This window comes from Panthera pardus, unplaced genomic scaffold (genome assembly GCF_024362965.1).
Source record: "Panthera pardus isolate Hobbes unplaced genomic scaffold, ASM2436296v1 HiC_scaffold_11, whole genome shotgun sequence".
NCBI lineage: Eukaryota > Metazoa > Chordata > Mammalia > Carnivora > Felidae > Panthera > Panthera pardus.
The window spans coordinates 53,018,927-53,037,398 of record NW_026526666.1 but is presented as its reverse complement, the minus strand read 5'-3'; the positions used below and the strand labels follow the sequence as shown (position 1 = coordinate 53,037,398).

General features: G+C 40.6%; 1 protein-coding gene across 3 annotated transcripts in view; it reads left to right on the top strand.

Annotated features, from left to right (window-relative positions):
- The window catches only part of DNAJC6 (DnaJ heat shock protein family (Hsp40) member C6), a 150,702-nt gene that overhangs the window by 45,498 nt on the left and 86,732 nt on the right, over positions 1 to 18,472 (top strand). The window contains exon 1 of one of the 3 annotated variants that reach the window (XM_019449002.2): positions 3,414 to 3,649. The exons of the other annotated variants lie outside the window; for them this stretch is intronic. Coding sequence (XP_019304547.2) covers positions 3,454 to 3,649 — 196 coding nt within the window. The 5' untranslated portion in view covers positions 3,414 to 3,453. Of the gene's footprint in view, positions 1 to 3,413; positions 3,650 to 18,472 lie in introns of those variants that run through there. 3 annotated transcript variants of the gene reach the window in all.

Sequence of the window (18,472 nt, the reverse complement as noted above, 5' to 3'; positions counted from 1 at the left end):
CATTCCTCAGTGTGGATAACCTTTACCAAGTTAGTAAAAGTGACTTACTAAGTCAGCAGTAGAAAAGGCAAAGGGAAAGAATGCTACCCCCAGATCCCTGAAGAGGGCATCTAATTCTTTGGCTCTGTTCCATATGTGAGGTCGTATTGTCGAGATAAAATAAATTGTGGAGCAATCTTGCTTTTGGAAAAGCAGGAGAGTTTGGCTCTAAATGTTCACCTTGGATTTTACCAGTGCCATCTCCCTTCCTTAAGCACAGGTCCTCATTCAGAATAACACAGACAAATTTCCATTAGTATAATCCTGGAAAAAATAATACTGTCCTTTACTGAGCATCCCCCCAGGGAAGAACTAGGACTATTGTGCACTGAGGACACAGCCGTGCCCAAGCCAGCCCAATAATAGCGATAATAGTGAATATTTAAGTATTTACTCTCTATGTGTTAGGTACTAATTTCTTACTTCAACTATACAGTGATGCTGTTTATACTATGCTGTATTTTATGGAGTAGAAAAGTAAGCTCCTCATGCACAAGTGAACTCTTTATGAATTTGATCTTTAGGATAGTAAAGACAATTTTAGTGTCAAAATTGGTGCGTATTCCAATTTAAGCCCCAAACTAGTTTTTAGACTGTTGTAAATTAACATAGTTATTGTATTTTCCTGCCTTTGTATGGTCTTTATATCCTTAATTTTGTAGGGTCATTAATAGTTACTCCTTTAAAAAAATTATTTATTTATTTATTTTGAGAGAGAGAGCAGCAGCAGAGGGGCAGAGAGAGAGAGAAAAAGAGATCAAGGGTTTGGGGCGGGGGGCAGAGAGAGGGAGAGAGAGAATCCCAAGCAGGTTCCATGCTGACAGCATGGAGCCTGACGTGGGGCTCATCTCACAAACCATGAGGTCATGACCTGAGCCCAAATCAAGAGTTGGGATACTTAACTGACTGAGCAACCCAGGTGCCCCAACAGTTATTCTGATTAATTTTATTTATGTTAAATTAATGTCAAGAAAAAAATTCAGTGGTCCCTTTAGCCCATTCATGTTTTTCTTTAAATTTGCAAACTGGGGGATAGATATCCAAAAATACAAAGGCATATGTTTCATCTAAATTTCTTCCAGCAGTATGTCTGGAACTCTCAAAACAGTTGAACAAAAAGAACTGAGAGAGCTCTTTTTGAAAATAATTATTTTTCACTTTTGAAAAGTGGTCATGTCTAAATTCTCTTAATCCAGTGATTATAAATCCAGATTTTGCCAAGGCATATGATGGATACTAGGTATTTACTCTCCCTGTGTCTCAGTAATGAATTAAGAGAGAAGGAAAAGTGCAGAAAAAGATGATTTAAAATGTTATTGGAAAATATGTATTTACTAGACTTCATAGAGTATTACTTTAGTCAAGTACATAAAATAGCTCAATCTGACAGATTTGGAAAATTAAAAGTATGAAATCTGTGTTTAAAATTTTATTACAGTTTTAACTGCTCTCACTCAAGTTGTTTGATCTTGTAAATGAGCATTAACTGCAATTTGTGATTTGGGTCACACCAGACCTTTTTCAGATACTGCACTTTGGAAAGCAACTGGTCAGGGAATTGAGGTCTTCCCAGAGGGACTGGAGGAATCTGCAGCATTCTTGGCCTCTACTGATTCGTCCTATTCTTCTAAGACTTTGTGTTTGGGTGGTTCCTTGAATAGGCAAATGTCTTTCAATCCAATTAATTTATTTTATGTAGATCTATGTAGAGCTAGAGTTTCTTGGAAACTTAGGGTCCCAAGTCATTAGGACCCAAGCCTCTTAGACGTTGTTTGATTTCATGTCCTTAAGTGATCAAAATAACAGCAAGAGAAAGCCACGAAAGGTGAGAAGGCAAAAATGCCTTTGTGTGGGCTTAAGCAAATTTTATATACATGCACTTTTTTCTTGCTGATCCGTGATGAAACTCTGCCAAATGACTTTTGAAAAGCTCTTTACTTAGTCATTGCAAGTCCTAACAGGGAAAAGTATCATTTTAAACCAGGATTTTACTTGAAATGATAAAAATGAGAGATACTTCTGCAGTATTAGTAATTCAGGTGAAAATGAACATTTGAGACTTAGAGTTATGTCCAGGTTTTGCAAGCCATGAAACATATAATGCTGGGGTTCTCTTTAAGAATAAGAATATAAAATCACAAATATAAAATTAGGTGCATAGCCTTGCAAAGGGCTTCTGCAAGAAAGGGGCTCTGACCCTTCAGCTTGATTAACTTTGTGATTAATTCTGCACTGATAATGAGTGACTGCTTTCTTTGTTTTCTGAAAATTATGAAAGAAAAAAGGGGGAGGGGCTAGAGAATGGAAAGAAAATCCTTGTCTAGCTTGCTTCCTAACCATCCCCTCAAGCCAACTGAGTGGTATAGTCCTTTCTCCAGGTCCCAAGGTAAATGATGTCAGAACTGAAATTGCACCTGATTCGACCTCCCCTCCTCCCCCAATTATTCGTTCAACAAATAGTTCCTGAAACAGTCACATCTACTCCCAAGGTGGAATGGACCCTGTCTCGTACTTAGAATAGCCAGCTTTTTGAAATCTCACTTAGGGATCATTCCCATTATCCTAAATGTGCAAAATACTGCTGTTTCTTTCTGTGTTAGCATACATATAACTGGCATTTAACATGCGTTCTCTTTCTGTTCAATTAAGTTACAAGTCAGTCCTCCAGGACGATAACCTTTGATATGCCGAATCTTCCAGCAAATATAGGCTAAGTTATACAAAATGGGCGTGTCTGGATTTTACCAAGAGACCCCCTCGTCCCCAAAGCTTACCAAACACAGACACCCAGCCTCTTTCTTCTTTACCTCGCGCGCGAAAACACCCACTACCCGGGTCGTAGTAGTTCCCTCCCCCTTCCACCACGCCCCATTTTCAGCCCTCAGCCCCCCTTCTTCAGAGTCTCCCCTCCCTTACTCTGTCTCTTTTCTTCCCTCCCCGTGGGCCAGCCGCGCTTGGAGCTGCCCTGCTGCGCGGCGGGGCGACGCGGCGACACCTATAGGATTGCTTCCGGGCACTCCCCAGCCAGAGGGTGGCTGGCCCGGGTCCCGGAGCTCGGCAGGGCCGGCGGCTCCGCGGCGGCGCCGAGGACGCGCGCACCCGCTAGCCCTCCCGCCCGCGCCCTCTTTTTCAACCTCGGTCGCGCCGGGCGCCCAGAGCCTCTCTTTGCCCAGGGCGGTGGCTTTGCCGCGCGCCCCGCCAAGCTCCTCTCTGGTGGCCGCTCCCTCTTTCACTCATCTATGCGTCATGTCGGACACTTGATGGTTTTTTTTTCTTTTTCTTTCTTTCTTTCTTTTTTTCCTTTTTTTTTTTTTTTTTTTTTTTTTTTTAATTCCTCCTTCGAGCCCTTTCCACCTTCCACCTCCCCTTCGTTTCCCAGGTTGATTTTTTCCCCCCTCTTCTCTGGGCTTGCCCATGAGTCTCCTCGGGAGCTACCGGAAAAAGACCAGCAACGATGGTTACGAATCCTTGCAGCTGGTGGACAGTAACCGGGACTTAAGTGCGGGAAGCGGCGCGGGTGGCGGCAAGCAGAGAGTGAACGCCGGGGCGGCGGCGGCGCGGAGTCCCGCCCAGCAGCCTCAGGAACGCGCCAGCACCATGGACAGCTCAGGTAGCGCTGGCGGCGGGGTGCGCCCCGCTGAACTCCACTGGGTCCTCCAAGAGGCGGCCCACTCCGCTAGCCCGAGGCTCCCACCTCAGCCTTGGCCTGGGAGGGGCCGGGATGGAGCGAAGGCATCTAATACCACCAGGGTGTCGCGTCTCTAATTTCTCTAGTTCCTGGAGCTAGGAAACGTTAGATCTGTCTTGAGGCCCAGTGACTGTAGCGAGCGCCTCTTAATCTCGCTAGGCTGCTGAATACACCAGCTGGAGGCGGGGAGAGGAGGGGAAAGGGGAGGGAAGGGGTGGAGGCGAGAAGGGAGAGGGTGGCGCGAGGAGCCACTGGGAAGGAGGGCAGGGAGAGGCAGCTGCCTTCACTACCCAGCTGGATGAGGGGGAGAGGTGAAGGAGCAAGTGCGTTGAATGTTTTTGCAGCCTGCAGACGGTATTTATTCCAATTATTATTCTCGTAATGCTGATGTCATTTGCAATTCTGTAAAGCTGTGCCTCTTCTCAGTTTGGCTGTCTGCTAGGGTTAATGTTGTTACCTTTCTTGAGCAATTTTTACCTTGAGCAAATTTTTATCTAGAGATCTTTTACACAGCTTTAGGCTTTGTACGATGAAATTTATTTCATCGGCTATTGACTTTGATCTTATCTTTTTTGCATTGAGTGTACTAATATATCATAAACTTTACATGTAAGGAAAATGAAAATGCCTCTAAACTTTGTATCTGGGCTTGCAACCTTCGTTTATAAAGCATTTTGACAAGTTGGATTTCTCTCTGTTGGAAATGCTCTTTTAGTGATTTCCATAGCAAAACTGTAATTTAATATACGTATGTTGGACCAGGGGTATTATTATAGCTGTTTGCTCACCTTTTCAAGGAACCAGGATCAGAGGATTGTTTACATAGAGATAATTTATAATTGAAGTGCTCAGTGTTTTGTTCTACATAGGTAACTTTAATATATTGGACAACTGAGGAATCCAGAGGAAAGATTCATGTTGGGTTTTTTGGGAAGTAATGAAAAGAAACTGAATTTAATTCCTGCACTTTGGAAATAAATGCTTGTTTCTTTTAATCGTGTAATGGCTCTCCCTGGACTACCATTTTCTATTTTCCTCATCCCATAAGTGGGATAAAATATTGTTTACATATGTTCAAGTGTCCTGGCCTGAAAACATATTTTACCCATACAAGCTCTTACTGAAGTTAAATAAGGTGTTGGTGCAGTGTTTTCTCAGGACCATTTTAAATTAAAGCTAAAGTTACCCGAAGGGACTAATGGTTCTAACAGCTTTGGTGTTGATGTTGTACACGGGTATTTGATTTATGATTTTCAAATCTTTGATAAAGTCCAGAGCATCTTTTGCCTGGATGTGATCTCTTTTAAATCTTAAAAAAAGATTCATGCATTCCAAATGATGCCATCATAATCCTTTCTGGAACGTAGTGGACAAGTACACACATGACTGAAATGGAATGAACAGTTTTCAAATGAGTGAGGGAGAGCCCCACTTCTGGAAAATGAAAGAAATATGAAATTTTGTGTAGTTTTCACTTTTCATAGGGATTTTTGTTTTAAGAATTGGAATTTGTTTTTAAAGTTTGTTACATCCTAGAATAAATTTAACACCTATTTCCTGAGTCTGTTATATGCCAGGTACTGTGCTAAGGACACTTCTGGCCTTTAGGGGGCTCATATAATAGTAGAAGTAGCTCAAACACACAGCAGCCTATATAGTAAATTCTGGATTTTTGAGGATTGTCTTTTTTACCAAATCACTTTTTCAATAGGTTTAGAGAATAAAAATGAATTGATAAACTTTTATAATGGGAAAACATTTTATTAAGAATATTGTTATCTCTAAAGCGCTTTGCTAGGAGTTGATTCTTCAATTTGATCAAACTAGCCTTGTATGAAGAGGTTGCAGGGATTCCTCCCTTTCCCCACTCCTCTTTCTGGTTAGGGGAATGTTGTGGCTGCCTTAGGGCAGTACTGTTTATCTTCTGACTAGTTTGATGCATAATTGCAATCGAGCGAAGTCTGGGAGGATGCTCTTTGTTCAGTTTGGATGAACGATTGGGCCCTGAGAGTGGGGTTTCTTTTAGTGGGTAGCAAGTTTCATTGACTAGTGCAACTATATCTATCTTGTCTAATTATAGTTCTTTCTTCTCAGATCCTCAAAGAATGGCCTTGTGCAGTGTAAATGTATCCATTTGTTTAAGACATTTAATTAAACTCATGGATCATTTCTAAAGCAGCAGTGATCTACCCATTTATTCAACTCATTGTACTGTGACATGCTAGATAGAATAGGTGGTTCATGGGGCTTTTGGTCTAATAGAAATGTTTATGAGTGGAAAAAGTATGTCTAGAGGATTTAAAAATAAATCTAGAGGACTTAAAGCTTAGTTTTAATAATACCCTATGCTTGTCTAACTATTTATAATAGATAGAACATTTTATCTTTATCTTTCTATCTATCCATCTATTTATATCCAAGTTAGTTGGCATATAGTGTAAAGATACTTTCCAGAGTAGAATTTAGTGATTCATCACTTACATGTAACACCCAGTGCTCATCCCAACAAGTGCCTTCCTTAATGGCTGTCACCCATTTAGCACAATCCTCCACCCAACACCCCTCCAGCAACCCTCGGTTTGTTTTCTGTATTTAAGAGTTTCTTATGGTTTGCCTTTCTCTCTGTTTTAACCTTATTTTTCCTTCCCTTCTCAGACCTATGTTCATCTGTTTTGTTTCTTTTTTTAAAATTTATTTGAAGTTTATTTATTTTTGAGAGAGAGCGTATGAGCACATGACGGAGTGGAGGCGGAGAGAGAGGATCCCAAGAAGGCTCTGTGTAGAGCCTGACATGGGGCTTGAACGCACAAACCATAAGATCATGACCCAAGCTGAAATCAAGAGTCTGACACTTAACTGACTGATCCACCCAGGTGCCCCATGTTTCTTAAATTTCACATATGAGTGAAATAATATATTTGTCTTTCTCTGCTTGACTTATTTCGCTTAGCATAATACATTCTAGTTCCATCCACATTGTCGCAAATGGCAAGATTTCATTATTTTTGACCACCGAGTAATATTCCATATATATTCACACACACACACACACACACACACACACCACATCTTCTTTATCCATTCATCAGTTGATGCACATTTGGGCTCTTTCCATACTTTGGCCATTGTCGATAGTGCTGCTATAAACGTTGAAGTGCATGTGCCCCTTTGAATCAGCATTTTTGTATCTTTTGGATAAATACCTAGTAGTGCAATTACTGGGTTGTAGGGCAGCTCTATTTTTAATTTTTTGAGGAACTTCCATGCTGTTCTCCAGAATGGGCGCACCAGTTTGCATTCTCACCAACACTGCAAAAGTGTCCCCCTTTCTCCACATCCTTGCCAACATCTCTTGTTGCTGAGTTGTTAATTTTATCCATTTTGACAGGTGTGGGGTGGTACCTCATGGTGGTTTTGACCTGTATTTCCCTGATAATGAGTGACATCAAACATCTTTTCATGTGTCTGTTAGCCATCTGGATGTCTTATTTAGAAAAGGTCTGTTCATGTCTTTTGCCCATTTCTTCACTGGATTGTTTTTTGGGTGTCGACGAGTTGGATAAGTTCTTTACAGATTTTGGATACTAACCCTTTATCTGATATGTCATTTGCGGATATCATCTCCCATTCTGTTGATTGCTGGTTAGTTTTATTGATTGTTTCCTTCTCTGTGTGGAAGCTTTTTATCTTGATGAGATCCCAGTAGTTCATTTTGGACACTTATCTTATTTCGTTTCCCCAGAAATCTATTAGGTAGGGTAAGTGGCATATGTCTAGTCTTAGAGATTAGATATCAAACATCTGCACTATTGTTACTAGCTGTAGAACCTAGAAAAATTTTAAGCCTCTTCCCCATTTATAAAATAATCATAATAGTTGTTCTTAAAATAGAGCTTTTAGTTTGAAGCTTAAAACAACATTAGGATACATTTGCAGTTTTTCTTCATGTTGCTGTCTGTGTCTTTCCAATTAGATGAGGAAGCTTATTCTTAGAGATGGTAGGAGACTTGTTCAAGGTAAAATAGCTACTTAGTTGACAGCAAGATTCAGGTTTTCTGACTCTGAGCTCTAAGTTTTTCTCCATTGAACGGAACTGTTTTCCTGTGTAGGTAATAATATCAACTAATTATTGAGATGGAAACAATATTATCTCCTTGGATTTCCCCTCTGTTTTTAGATGAAAGAATGACAGATGTTCAGAGAAGTATAATGACTTTCTAAGTCAACAGACTCTCAAGTGGTGGATTCCAGAGCAGCCCCTAAGCCAGAACTGTTTCTAGAGCTGTCTGCCTGCCCTGGCTCACTTTCTCTTCATTTGAATTATTCTTTAGAAAAGATTGTCATTCAAAGGTCATCCTCTCATTTCCCAGATGGCACTGCAGCTTTCCCAGTTCATTAGCTCAGAAACCCCGTATTTCTTTTGGGCACATTTCACCTACCATGGAAAGCAGAATCCACAAATGTAGAACGCCCAGTCTTGAGTCACTCAATTGTTCCGACACTAGGCTTTACTTACCAAGTTTGTAATGACAAGCCATAAAACAGAAGTCCAATTAAAAACTGTTTCCAGATTTTAATGGGACTTAAGAGTATAAAGATAATGAAGAATGCTAAAATAAAATACTTTCCTGTTTAGTATAAATCTGATTGAAAGCAAAAATTACCTTTAAAAAATCCTATTCTGTAGGATGTAGTGTTTAAACACAGCATCTACATTTTAAATCAGGCTTTCAGGGCGCCTGGGTGGCTCAGTCAGTTAAGTGGCCGACTTCAGCTCAGGTCACGATCTTGCGGTCCATGAGTTCAAGCCCTGCGTCGGGCTCTGAGCTGATGGCTCAGAGCCTGGAGCCTGCTTCTGATTCTGTGTCTCCCTCTCTCTCTGCCCCTCCCCTGTTCATGCTCTGTCTCTGTCTCAAAAATAAATAAACGTTAAAAAAAATCAGGCTTTAACATTATGAAGTATTTATTTGGATAACTTCATCCTTCGTTGAAATAATATAAGCATATATGTGCTAATATTCCTTTCTTAGGAATACCTGTGCATTTAAGGGTCTTGTAAGGTGAAGGGAAAGTGATTTACTAATTTATTTAATGTGTGGCTAAAGTTTGAATGTTTCTGGATAGCCATTTAAGGATGCATCTGTGTCAAAGTTCAAATTTGCTCGGAGACTGCCAGGTTTCATAGACTTAAAAGGGGAATCTTTTGAATCGAGTTTTAGAAAGATGACCATATAGTCTATGATATGCACCTTCTGTGATGGAGCTATCACTGCCTTTGACGCTATACGTTTCCACTGTTCTCATCCTTTTATTTAAGCAAAATTGGACTTTTTGCTCTCTAGATACAAAATAAATCCAATCCCTTACCCACATGGCCACCCTTAGAAAATTAGAGAACATATCCTGTTTCTCTTCTTAGTCCAGTTTATTTCTAATCGTACATATATATATGTATATATATACATATATATGTGTGTGTATATGTATGTGTATATATGTATGCATACATATATACACATACATATATACATGCATACATACACATACACACATACATACACACATATACACATATACATACATACACATATACATATATACATACATGCATACATACATGCATACATATACATGCATAATATATACACATACATATATATATATATAAACATGTGTGTATATATAATATATAATTTTTTTAACTTTAGCAAGGTTTTTTAGTCAATTTTTATTATAAAAGTTTTTATTATGTAGGTTTTCCATGCTCTTGTTAAAAAAAGAATTAAGGGTTACAGAAAAGAATGCAATGGAAAATATAAAAATAGGGGCACCTGGGTGGGTCAGTTGGTTAAGTGTCTGACTTCGGCTTGGGTCATGATCTTGCAGTTCGTGGGTTTGAGCCCTGCATCAGGCTCTGTGCTGACAGCTCAGAGCCTGGAGCCTGCTTCAGATTCTGTCTGTCTGTCTGTCTCTCTCTCTGTTCCTTCCCCACTCGTGCTCTGTCTCTCTCTCTCAAAAAAAATAAACATTAAAAAAATTTAAAAAAATAAAAATAAATGTCCATAGGATTACAAATGAAGAATTTAGTGGTGAATGTTTCTGTTTGCTTCTTTCTCTGCAGTAAGGAGAAATAGGGGTGTCTGAGGTAACTGAAATGAATATAGTTGTTTTTCACTTTGAATCTTATAAATAAGGTATCTCTCTTGACTTACATATAACATAAAGAATTTTAAAATGCTAGAAATAAAGGAAGGCAGGAAAAAAAAAGCAGTATTGACTAAGACTGATTACATCCTTATATGGCACCAATATAGAGATTGGAGAACAATATAATTGGTACCACTTTATGACTTCATGGAATAATATCTTGCCAATGAAAATATATCCCCACTGCTCTCAGGATAAAGCCCAGAACTGGACTTTATCTTAACTGGACCTCGGAAGCCCATCATGGTACCTCTGCAAGCCAGCCCAGTAGAACTTCTTGTCCTTTCTCCCCTGGTGGGTCCTCCCACCCCCATCTCTATGCTTTCATGTACACTGTTCTGTCAGGTTAGGCCAGCTTCTCCCATAGCCACCTAGATGTCCACTTTTCCAGGTTATTTTCTACTCATTCTTCAGCTCCTTTACCCTGGAGGCTGCATGGGATGACCATTCTCCCTGCGCCTCCAGCAGCTTGTATGTCCCTGCCATACCTCTCATCACACTGGTTTGTGATATGTTGCTTGGCCTCTCTTTCCCTCTAGACTGTAAGTAAAGTTCAGAACAGGGCTGTGTCTTACTCACCTTTGTCTTCTTGTCACTGCGTGGCACTGATAAATACTCGAATGAATAAAAGCATGAACTGATTTTGAATTTTCAAAAAGGGCATTTTTAATGAAATGTACCCATCCAACTCAAAAAATAAGCATACAGCTAGATTTTAATAGAAATGAGGCCAGACTTAATAGAAATGAAACTGTTGGCAGAAAGCTAGACCAACTCTGTAATGAGCATTTTTCATATGCAAGGACACTAGAGGGGAGAGAAAGATAATTAATACATAGTCCCAGACCCCCAAGAGATTTCTAATGTGGAAATGTAAAGAAATAATTAGCTTACCAAAAGACTGCTTTTTTGACCAAAAAAAAAATGCATTGTATTATGCCATTCATCAAGATAATTTTTTTTAGCAGAAAAAAAACAAAACTAAATGTGTATAATTTTTTTTAGTGAACTAACAATAGATGATTTTTATCTGTAGATTTGTGTGTTTCTTCATCAGTATCACAAGTTTGGAATCTTCACTATTTTCAGGTTTTTTATTAAAAATTTTTGGGGTATCTAGGTTGCTCAGTCAGTAAGTGTCTGACTCTTGGTTTTGGCTCAGGTCATTATCTCACCATCATGAGATGGAGCCTTGTGTCGGGCTCTATGCTGACTGCAGAGCCTGCTTAAGATTCTGTCCCTCCCTTTACTTCTACCCCTCCCCTGCTTACCCTCTCACTTTCTCTCTCAAAGTAAAAATTCTTTGTTTCACCTTTGGTCATCTGCAGTTGTAGGTAAGCATTATGGTAACCTTTTATAACCTGTACTCACCATTTTGAACTCCTTTTGGAAAGAGTCTATAATTTTGAGGTGAATTAAAGAATCCTGGGGTTTATTTTTTTAATGTTTATTTTATTTTTTTTATTTTATTTTTTTAAATTTTTTTAATGTTTATTTATTTTTGAGACAGAGAGAGACAGAGCATGAATGGGGGAGGGGCAGAGAGAGAGGGAGACACAGAATCGGAAGCAGGCTCCAGGCTCTGAGCCATCAGCCCAGAGCCTGACGCGGGGCTCGAACTCACGAACCGTGAGATCGTGACCTGAGCTGAAGTCGGACGCTCAACCGACTGAGCCACCCAGGCGCCCCAATGTTTATTTTATTTTTGAGAGAGAGAGCACAAGGGGCAGAGAGAGAGGGAGACAGAGCCCAATGCAGGACTTGAACTCACAAACCCATGAGCCGTGAGATCATGACCTGAGCTAAAGTCAGATGCTTAACCGACTGAGGCACCCAGGCGTGCAAGAATTCTGGAGTTTAAATTGTACATTTCCTCATTGGCTCAGGAGAAAACTAAATTATAGTTATTGTATACTAAACAACATCTCTTGAAATTACTTAGAAGCTTTTGACAGAGCAGTTCAATGTCTGAATAATAAGTTCTTCATGGTCCAAGGAATTAGGAAATTTCATGACATGTGCCAAGAGATCTGGCAATTTCTACTTCGTTTATTGGCTTTACTTGACATCTACAGGCCATAGCCTAGTCCAAAATAGCTTTTTATTTCAGTAATACATCAAAGCATAATTTAAAAAGGTACTAAGGATAAAAAATTAAAATTCAGCTGTGTGTGATGTTAACAATGCAAATAACCCCACAAGGAAGCAATCAGATGATTCAGTGCTTGCTACGCAGGTTGGGTTTGCACATGCAGAAAATTACTGTTGACATGTTCAAGTGTAGTACTATACCTGGTGGCTGGTGAGTTTGGCACGTGTTACAGCCACTTTCTGACTTTAGAAATGTTATGCTGTAGCCTGGGTGGCTTGGTCAGTTAAGCGTCCGACTGTTGATTGGCTCAGCTCATGATGTCACAGTTTGTGAGTTCTAGCCCCACACTGGGCTCTGCACTGTCAGTGCAGAGCCTGCTTGGGATTCTCTCTCTCTCTGACTCTCCTCCACTCTCTCTCCCTCTCAAAAATAAATAACTAAATTAAAAAAAAAGAAAGACACGTTATACTGTAAAAGAAGTGCATTTCAGAATTGGGTATATTTGGCAAAAGGCAGGGCGAATAAGTGGTATAATAATAGACACATATAGTGCTATGGAGTGCAGAAGAATGATGCTTAATTTCAACCAGTGCGACTAGGGAAGGCCAGAGTAGAAAGTGCTGTTTGAGCGGGAGGTCAGTAGGTAGAGAAGGAAAGGAAAATTGATTTGGGCTGAGAGCTAGGGCATAGTGGTATCATCATACATGCATGGTGTGTTGAAAGAACTACATTTAGGCCTGGAAGCTGGAGCCTATATGGGTTGGAAGAGCTACAGTGGATGGCGTTGGGAATACAGATTGAACCTAGATCAGGGTGAGCCAGCTGAGAAGGTTGGACTTTATTCTGTAGGCAATGGGAGGATCCTGCAGATTTGGGAGAGGGCTGAGGGCAGGGCTGAGTTATCCACAGGCATAGCACCTAGGGATCAGAATAATTTTAAGGCCAAGAAAAATGTTTTAATTTTAATTTCTTTTACAAAGCAGAATAAAATAATGAGTATAACTGTAGGGAATTAAGGAATTCGTTTTCATACCAGTGCAGTGAGTGTGCGCTGGGTGTCTCAGTTGGTTAAGCATCTCACTTCGGCTCAGGTCATGGTTTCATGGTTTGTGAGTTTGAGCCCTGTGTTGGGGTCTGTGCTGACAGCTCAGAACCTGGAACCTGCTTTGAATTCTGTGCCTCCTTCTCTTTCTGCCCCTCCCCCACCATGTTGTATGTCTGTCTCTCTCTCAAAAATAAATGAACATTAATGTATATATTTAAATATATATAAACATAAATAATATATTTATTTATATATAAAACATATATATATATGTGTGTATATATATATATATTATATATATATATTTTTTTTTTTTTTTTTTTTAAATGGAGGAATGAGCACACGGGGGCAGAAGTGCCTAGGGCCCACAAAGGTCTTGCTGCAGTTCCAGAGAGAAGACTGTAATAAGTGAGCACTGGAGACATTCTGCAGCTGCATAAAAGATGGACCCCCATCTGTGGTTCCCAAGTGTGTCCTGCCTGCATCAGATTTTCCTGAGATCGTGGTTGAAAACACAGGTTCCTGGGCCCCAGGATTTGATATTAGGGAGGGGGCATACTGACAGAGGGGGTGCATGTACCTGGGGGACAGGGAGAATAAGTAAATGCCCATTAGGGTTGATGACCTGAGAAATAAGGACAGCCCAGTGAAAAAAAGAAAGAAGTAGGTCTGGAAAGCATTGCACAAAAGAATGGACAGACTGACAGCTAAAAAGTGGAAGTGGAAAATGTGACCAGGGGTTTCTATGCATCGTGAGCATCTAGAGAGAGGGCTGATATGCTGTCAGGTTGGCACAAGGTTTCACAGGCTTTCAGCTTTTTGGTAGGCTGCCCATTAGGCTGTGCAGATCTCCATGGGAGTGCGTGAGTGAGGAGAGTAGGAGGCAGGAGGAGGGCCTGCGTTTGCCCTAGCGGAGGAGTAAGGTAATCGGTGGAAATGCGTAGAACAGAAAATTCTGCGGCACTGGGCTGACTCAGGCCCAGTGGCCGGAGGCCAGGATGGTGTAAGTAGCCCAGCCTGCCTTAAGCCCATTCTCAGGGGCAAGCCCCAGGCTCTGGGCCCTTCTTGGTGATGGAGGCACGGGAAGAAAGCTCAAACACAGAGAAACTTGCAGGATGATTATTGAAGCAGGAATTCTTGGAAACAGACAATGTCTGAAACAAACAACAACACCCTGACCCCCAGAAATTCTCAAGGACTGCCTAGTGTCAGCCTTGGTCACATGAGCATCACAGCAAAAATCAGCAGGCTGACATTACTCTTGTGCTGCTTATTCTCCCTTCGTTGACTCTCTCTCTGTGATCCTTCTACCCAATATTCTCTTCCTTCTGCCTTTATCCTCCTTCTCCTGCATCTTCAGCTTCCTTGTCCCCCTCACTCTTCTTCCCCTCTTATTGCATGTCCTCCCCTATTCCCCAGTAAGTGAGTCAGCATATTGGGGAGACCTAGGAACCCCATGCTGTAGGAGGTGTGTGGATGACCTGTAGTTTGGGGGGTATTTGTGTGGGGGTGTACTGTGTGACTTAGATACCCAGGCTGCTTGTGCTTGTGATCCAATGAGTGTGACACTGGTGTCACTTTCCAAATAGGGTAATTGCATCTGACCTCACCTAAATTTCACATGCTGTACAATTAGCCAAGTGTTCTGCACTGAGACTTGGTGATGAGAGGTTTCATAAGCCTCCATCCAGAGGTAGCTGCGTTTCATCAGATGAAGGAAAGAATTTTACTTACTAATTTGCAGTCAGGGAGTGCAAGAAATAACACACCCATTATCCCACCCCTGTCTCTCCTACCTCACCCCTGCAGGAAAGCAGATCTTATCTCTTCCCTTCCCTCTTGCTAAAGACTAGATAAAATGCTGTATTTTCAACCCTTTCAAGTCCAAATTTGTGGATGCTATTGACAGTGGGATATTAGGGAACCATGAGTTAGAAACCCTAGATGTAAGCTCTGGCTTTGTCATTTATACGCTGTGACGTTGGGCAGGTAATTCAAATGAGAAAACTCAGACTGACCCTGCCAGATTTCATAGGCGAGGGGGAAATGTGGGAATAGTGGAGGAAACCACTTTGTGGTGGGTAATTCTGCTTCATTCATTTCATAAAATGTTCCTGACGCCTGTTATATGCCAGCACTGATCTAGCCATGGGGATACAGTGGAGGACGAGACAGATAAGACTTCGGTGCTTATGAGCTTATATTGTAGAGCACAAGACATACCATAAACCAGTAAACCAAGATAAAGGATTATAAGGTATGCTAAATGCCACGGAGGGCTAGAGTGAGGGAGAGAAGAACTCAAGGTGGTGGTGGGGAGGAGGGAAGCCTAATTTACAGAGCACGATCCAGTAAGGCCTTTCTGAGGAGGTAGTATTTGAGGTGACATCAGAAGAAACAGACACAAACAGGAAAAAGAGACAGAGTGAGAGAGAGAGAGAGAGAGAGAGAGAGCGCGCTGTATGTAGAGCATTTCAAGTACTAGGTTCAGCAAAGACCTGGAAGAGGGGCCAAGGCCTGCAAAAGGGTATGTGACTGTTAAAACCAGCACTTAGTGAGCTGGGAGGGAAGGGGGACAAGTGAAGTGTGAGTTGTATTTGTAAGAGACCATTTTGTCTGCTTGCATCAAGAAAGGATTTGAGGTTCCTTCATAGCTTCATAGGTATTCGAGACTGTAGACAGGATTTATATACCAGAGATGATATCAGTGACTATTACTGTTCAACATTAATGGTCAACTTTTTAAAATTCAAATGAACTAATGTTCTCATAGCATCTTAGTGTTGACAACATGTTTTTCTATACTCTATCCTACTTAGTTCTTAGAATGTTGAATGTCCCTGTGAAATCGGTGGCATTAACAAGATTTTAGAGATGGGAAGCTCTGTAGAGGTCAGTGAGCTGATGTGCATCTAAACCAGCAGCAGGCTCCAGGTCTTCTAACATACTGAAGAGTGACACATTTGCAGTGACACATTTGCAGAGGAAGAGAGTTGAGGTCTTGGGCACCCTGTGGCCAAGATCTATCAGCTACTTTAAACGGAGACAAGTTGGAGGAATATAATGGTAAAAACTGGATTTTAACTGCTAAGAAAATTGGCTTAGGTTGCCTTGAAATGGATAGCAGTGGGGCACCTGGGTGGCTCCATTGGTTAAGCATCTGACTTTGGCTCAGGTCATGATCCCACCGTTCGTGAGTTGGAGCCCTGCATCAGGCTCTGCACTGGTAGCGTGGAGCCTGCTTGGGATTCTTTCTCTCCCTCTCTCTTTGCCCCTTCCCCACTTGCACATGCTCTCTCTCTCTCTCTCTCTCTCTCTCTCAAAAGAAATAAATGAACTTAAAAAAAGAGAAATGTGTAGTAGCATTTCACTTTAATTATTGGCCTTAAAATCCAGCCACTAAATCCCCTAATGGGGTAGGAGCCTGGCTTTGTCTCTCAGTGTGCCAGGAGAGAACTGTCTCCATTATGCCTCATTGGCACACAGAGCCTGGGAGGCTTTCACACACTGTCTTGTTTTGTGATCATTTGCTGTTGTAACAGAGGACAGTTCTATTTCATATGTTGCTTTGTTTTCAGGCCATTGCATGAGAGCTGGGCTTCTTGTCTCTTAAAAAGCAAAACCAAACCCAAACAAAAGCTCTATTTTTGTTTATAGCAAGATATATATTTATGAAGAAAAATTATAAAACAATTTAGTAAGTTGTATAAAAATGAAAATAAAAGTTCATTTCCTTCCTTCCCACCTTTTAGTTTTACTCTCCAGGTATAATTAATATTAATGGTTTCTTCCATGTACTTACAGAATTTTCTATGCATTTTAAGCTTATACACAACCACATAGACACATGCAGATTCCTGCACACTGACACATGTTTGCATACACATTCATACATAATAAATACCTGTATATTCTTGAACCCTTCTATACATGCTATTATAGAACTTGATGTTTACTTAACACTATGTATTGGATAACTTTGTGCAATAGTATCTAGGGATATACCTCATTTTCTCTAATGACTGCTTTGAATCCACTGTCCCAATTCTATTGGTGGGAAGCAAATATCTTTTGAGTATATATTTATGTATATGGTATCTGTGGTACACCCATGGGATAAATTCTTAGAGGTGGAGCTGCTAAGAAAAAGAGCACGCACACACATCACATTATGATGGATCTTGCCAGGTTACTGTCTGAAGAGCTTTGTACTAACTTAAAATTCTACTAACTTAAATTTCTAGTAAAAGTATATACAACTACTTGTTTTCCCAGAACCTTGTTAAAACCGAATGTTGTCATGAAACTTCTTAATCATTGGCAGTCTCATAAGTGAGAAATTGTGGTAGTGGTTCATTGAAACTGGCATTACATTTTGATACTTCCTTGAGTTATTTTTGTCATTGGAATTGGGTTTTAATTACTTTTTATTACATAGGTAATACATATTTAGAGTGAAACAATTTGAAAAATGCAGAAGAGCACCAAGGAAAAAATAACTGGTAAGCTTGTTTTCTGTAGGTGACCACTGTTGACATTTTGAAATATATCCTTTTGTCTCTTATCTGTGCATAAAGTATAAATGAAACGATGGTGTTACCTTCTTTGTTCTTCACTGACTGTGGCTACTTGTTTTCTTGTGAAATATTGCAATACAGCGCTGGGTTTGGAGCTAGTGCTTGTTCAGACTCAAGTTTTGACATCACTGATGAGCTTTGTGACCTTGGGCAAGGCATTTTACTCCTCTGAGCCCCTCTGCAAAACAGATAATGTCTTTCTTATCAGATTGGTAGGAAAATCAGATGGGGTAAGGAGTAGAAAAGTACCTAGTGTATTCCCTGCCCTATAGTAGATGCTTCATAAATGTTGGCTGTGTCAAGATGTTGGCGTGAAGTAAGAAAGTAAGACCATGTTGGCAGTATTTTATTATCCTGGGGTTTCTCCAAGGTAGATCGTGTTTCTGTCTTCATTCTACAAGGTTCTGAGCATTTTCCTCATTATATTCATATTGGGATTGTTTATAAGCTTTGAGTCAATTTGTGGTCACCATATAGTCCTCATAAATGTGTAGCATATTTCTTACTACAACTCTTGGTTGAGGCAGTTCGCAGGCTTGATACATGATGGGGTGCTCAGAATAGCCCAGTTTAAGGAGAATTTCTTTGTTGGTGGGGGGGGGGGGTAAGGATGAAATGAGGAACTTTCTAAGGATGAAAGGAAATTACCACTTATGTTCTAAGTATAACTAGGCGTTGCTTATTTTTATCTTTATTTTTTCTCCCCAGTGTTTCCACAAAAGCTAATTCATGTAAAGACATGGTTCCCAGTGAGGGGCTAGTTTATACTTCCCCCAACATGGGACATTTGACAATGCATAGAGACACTTTTAGTTTTCACACTT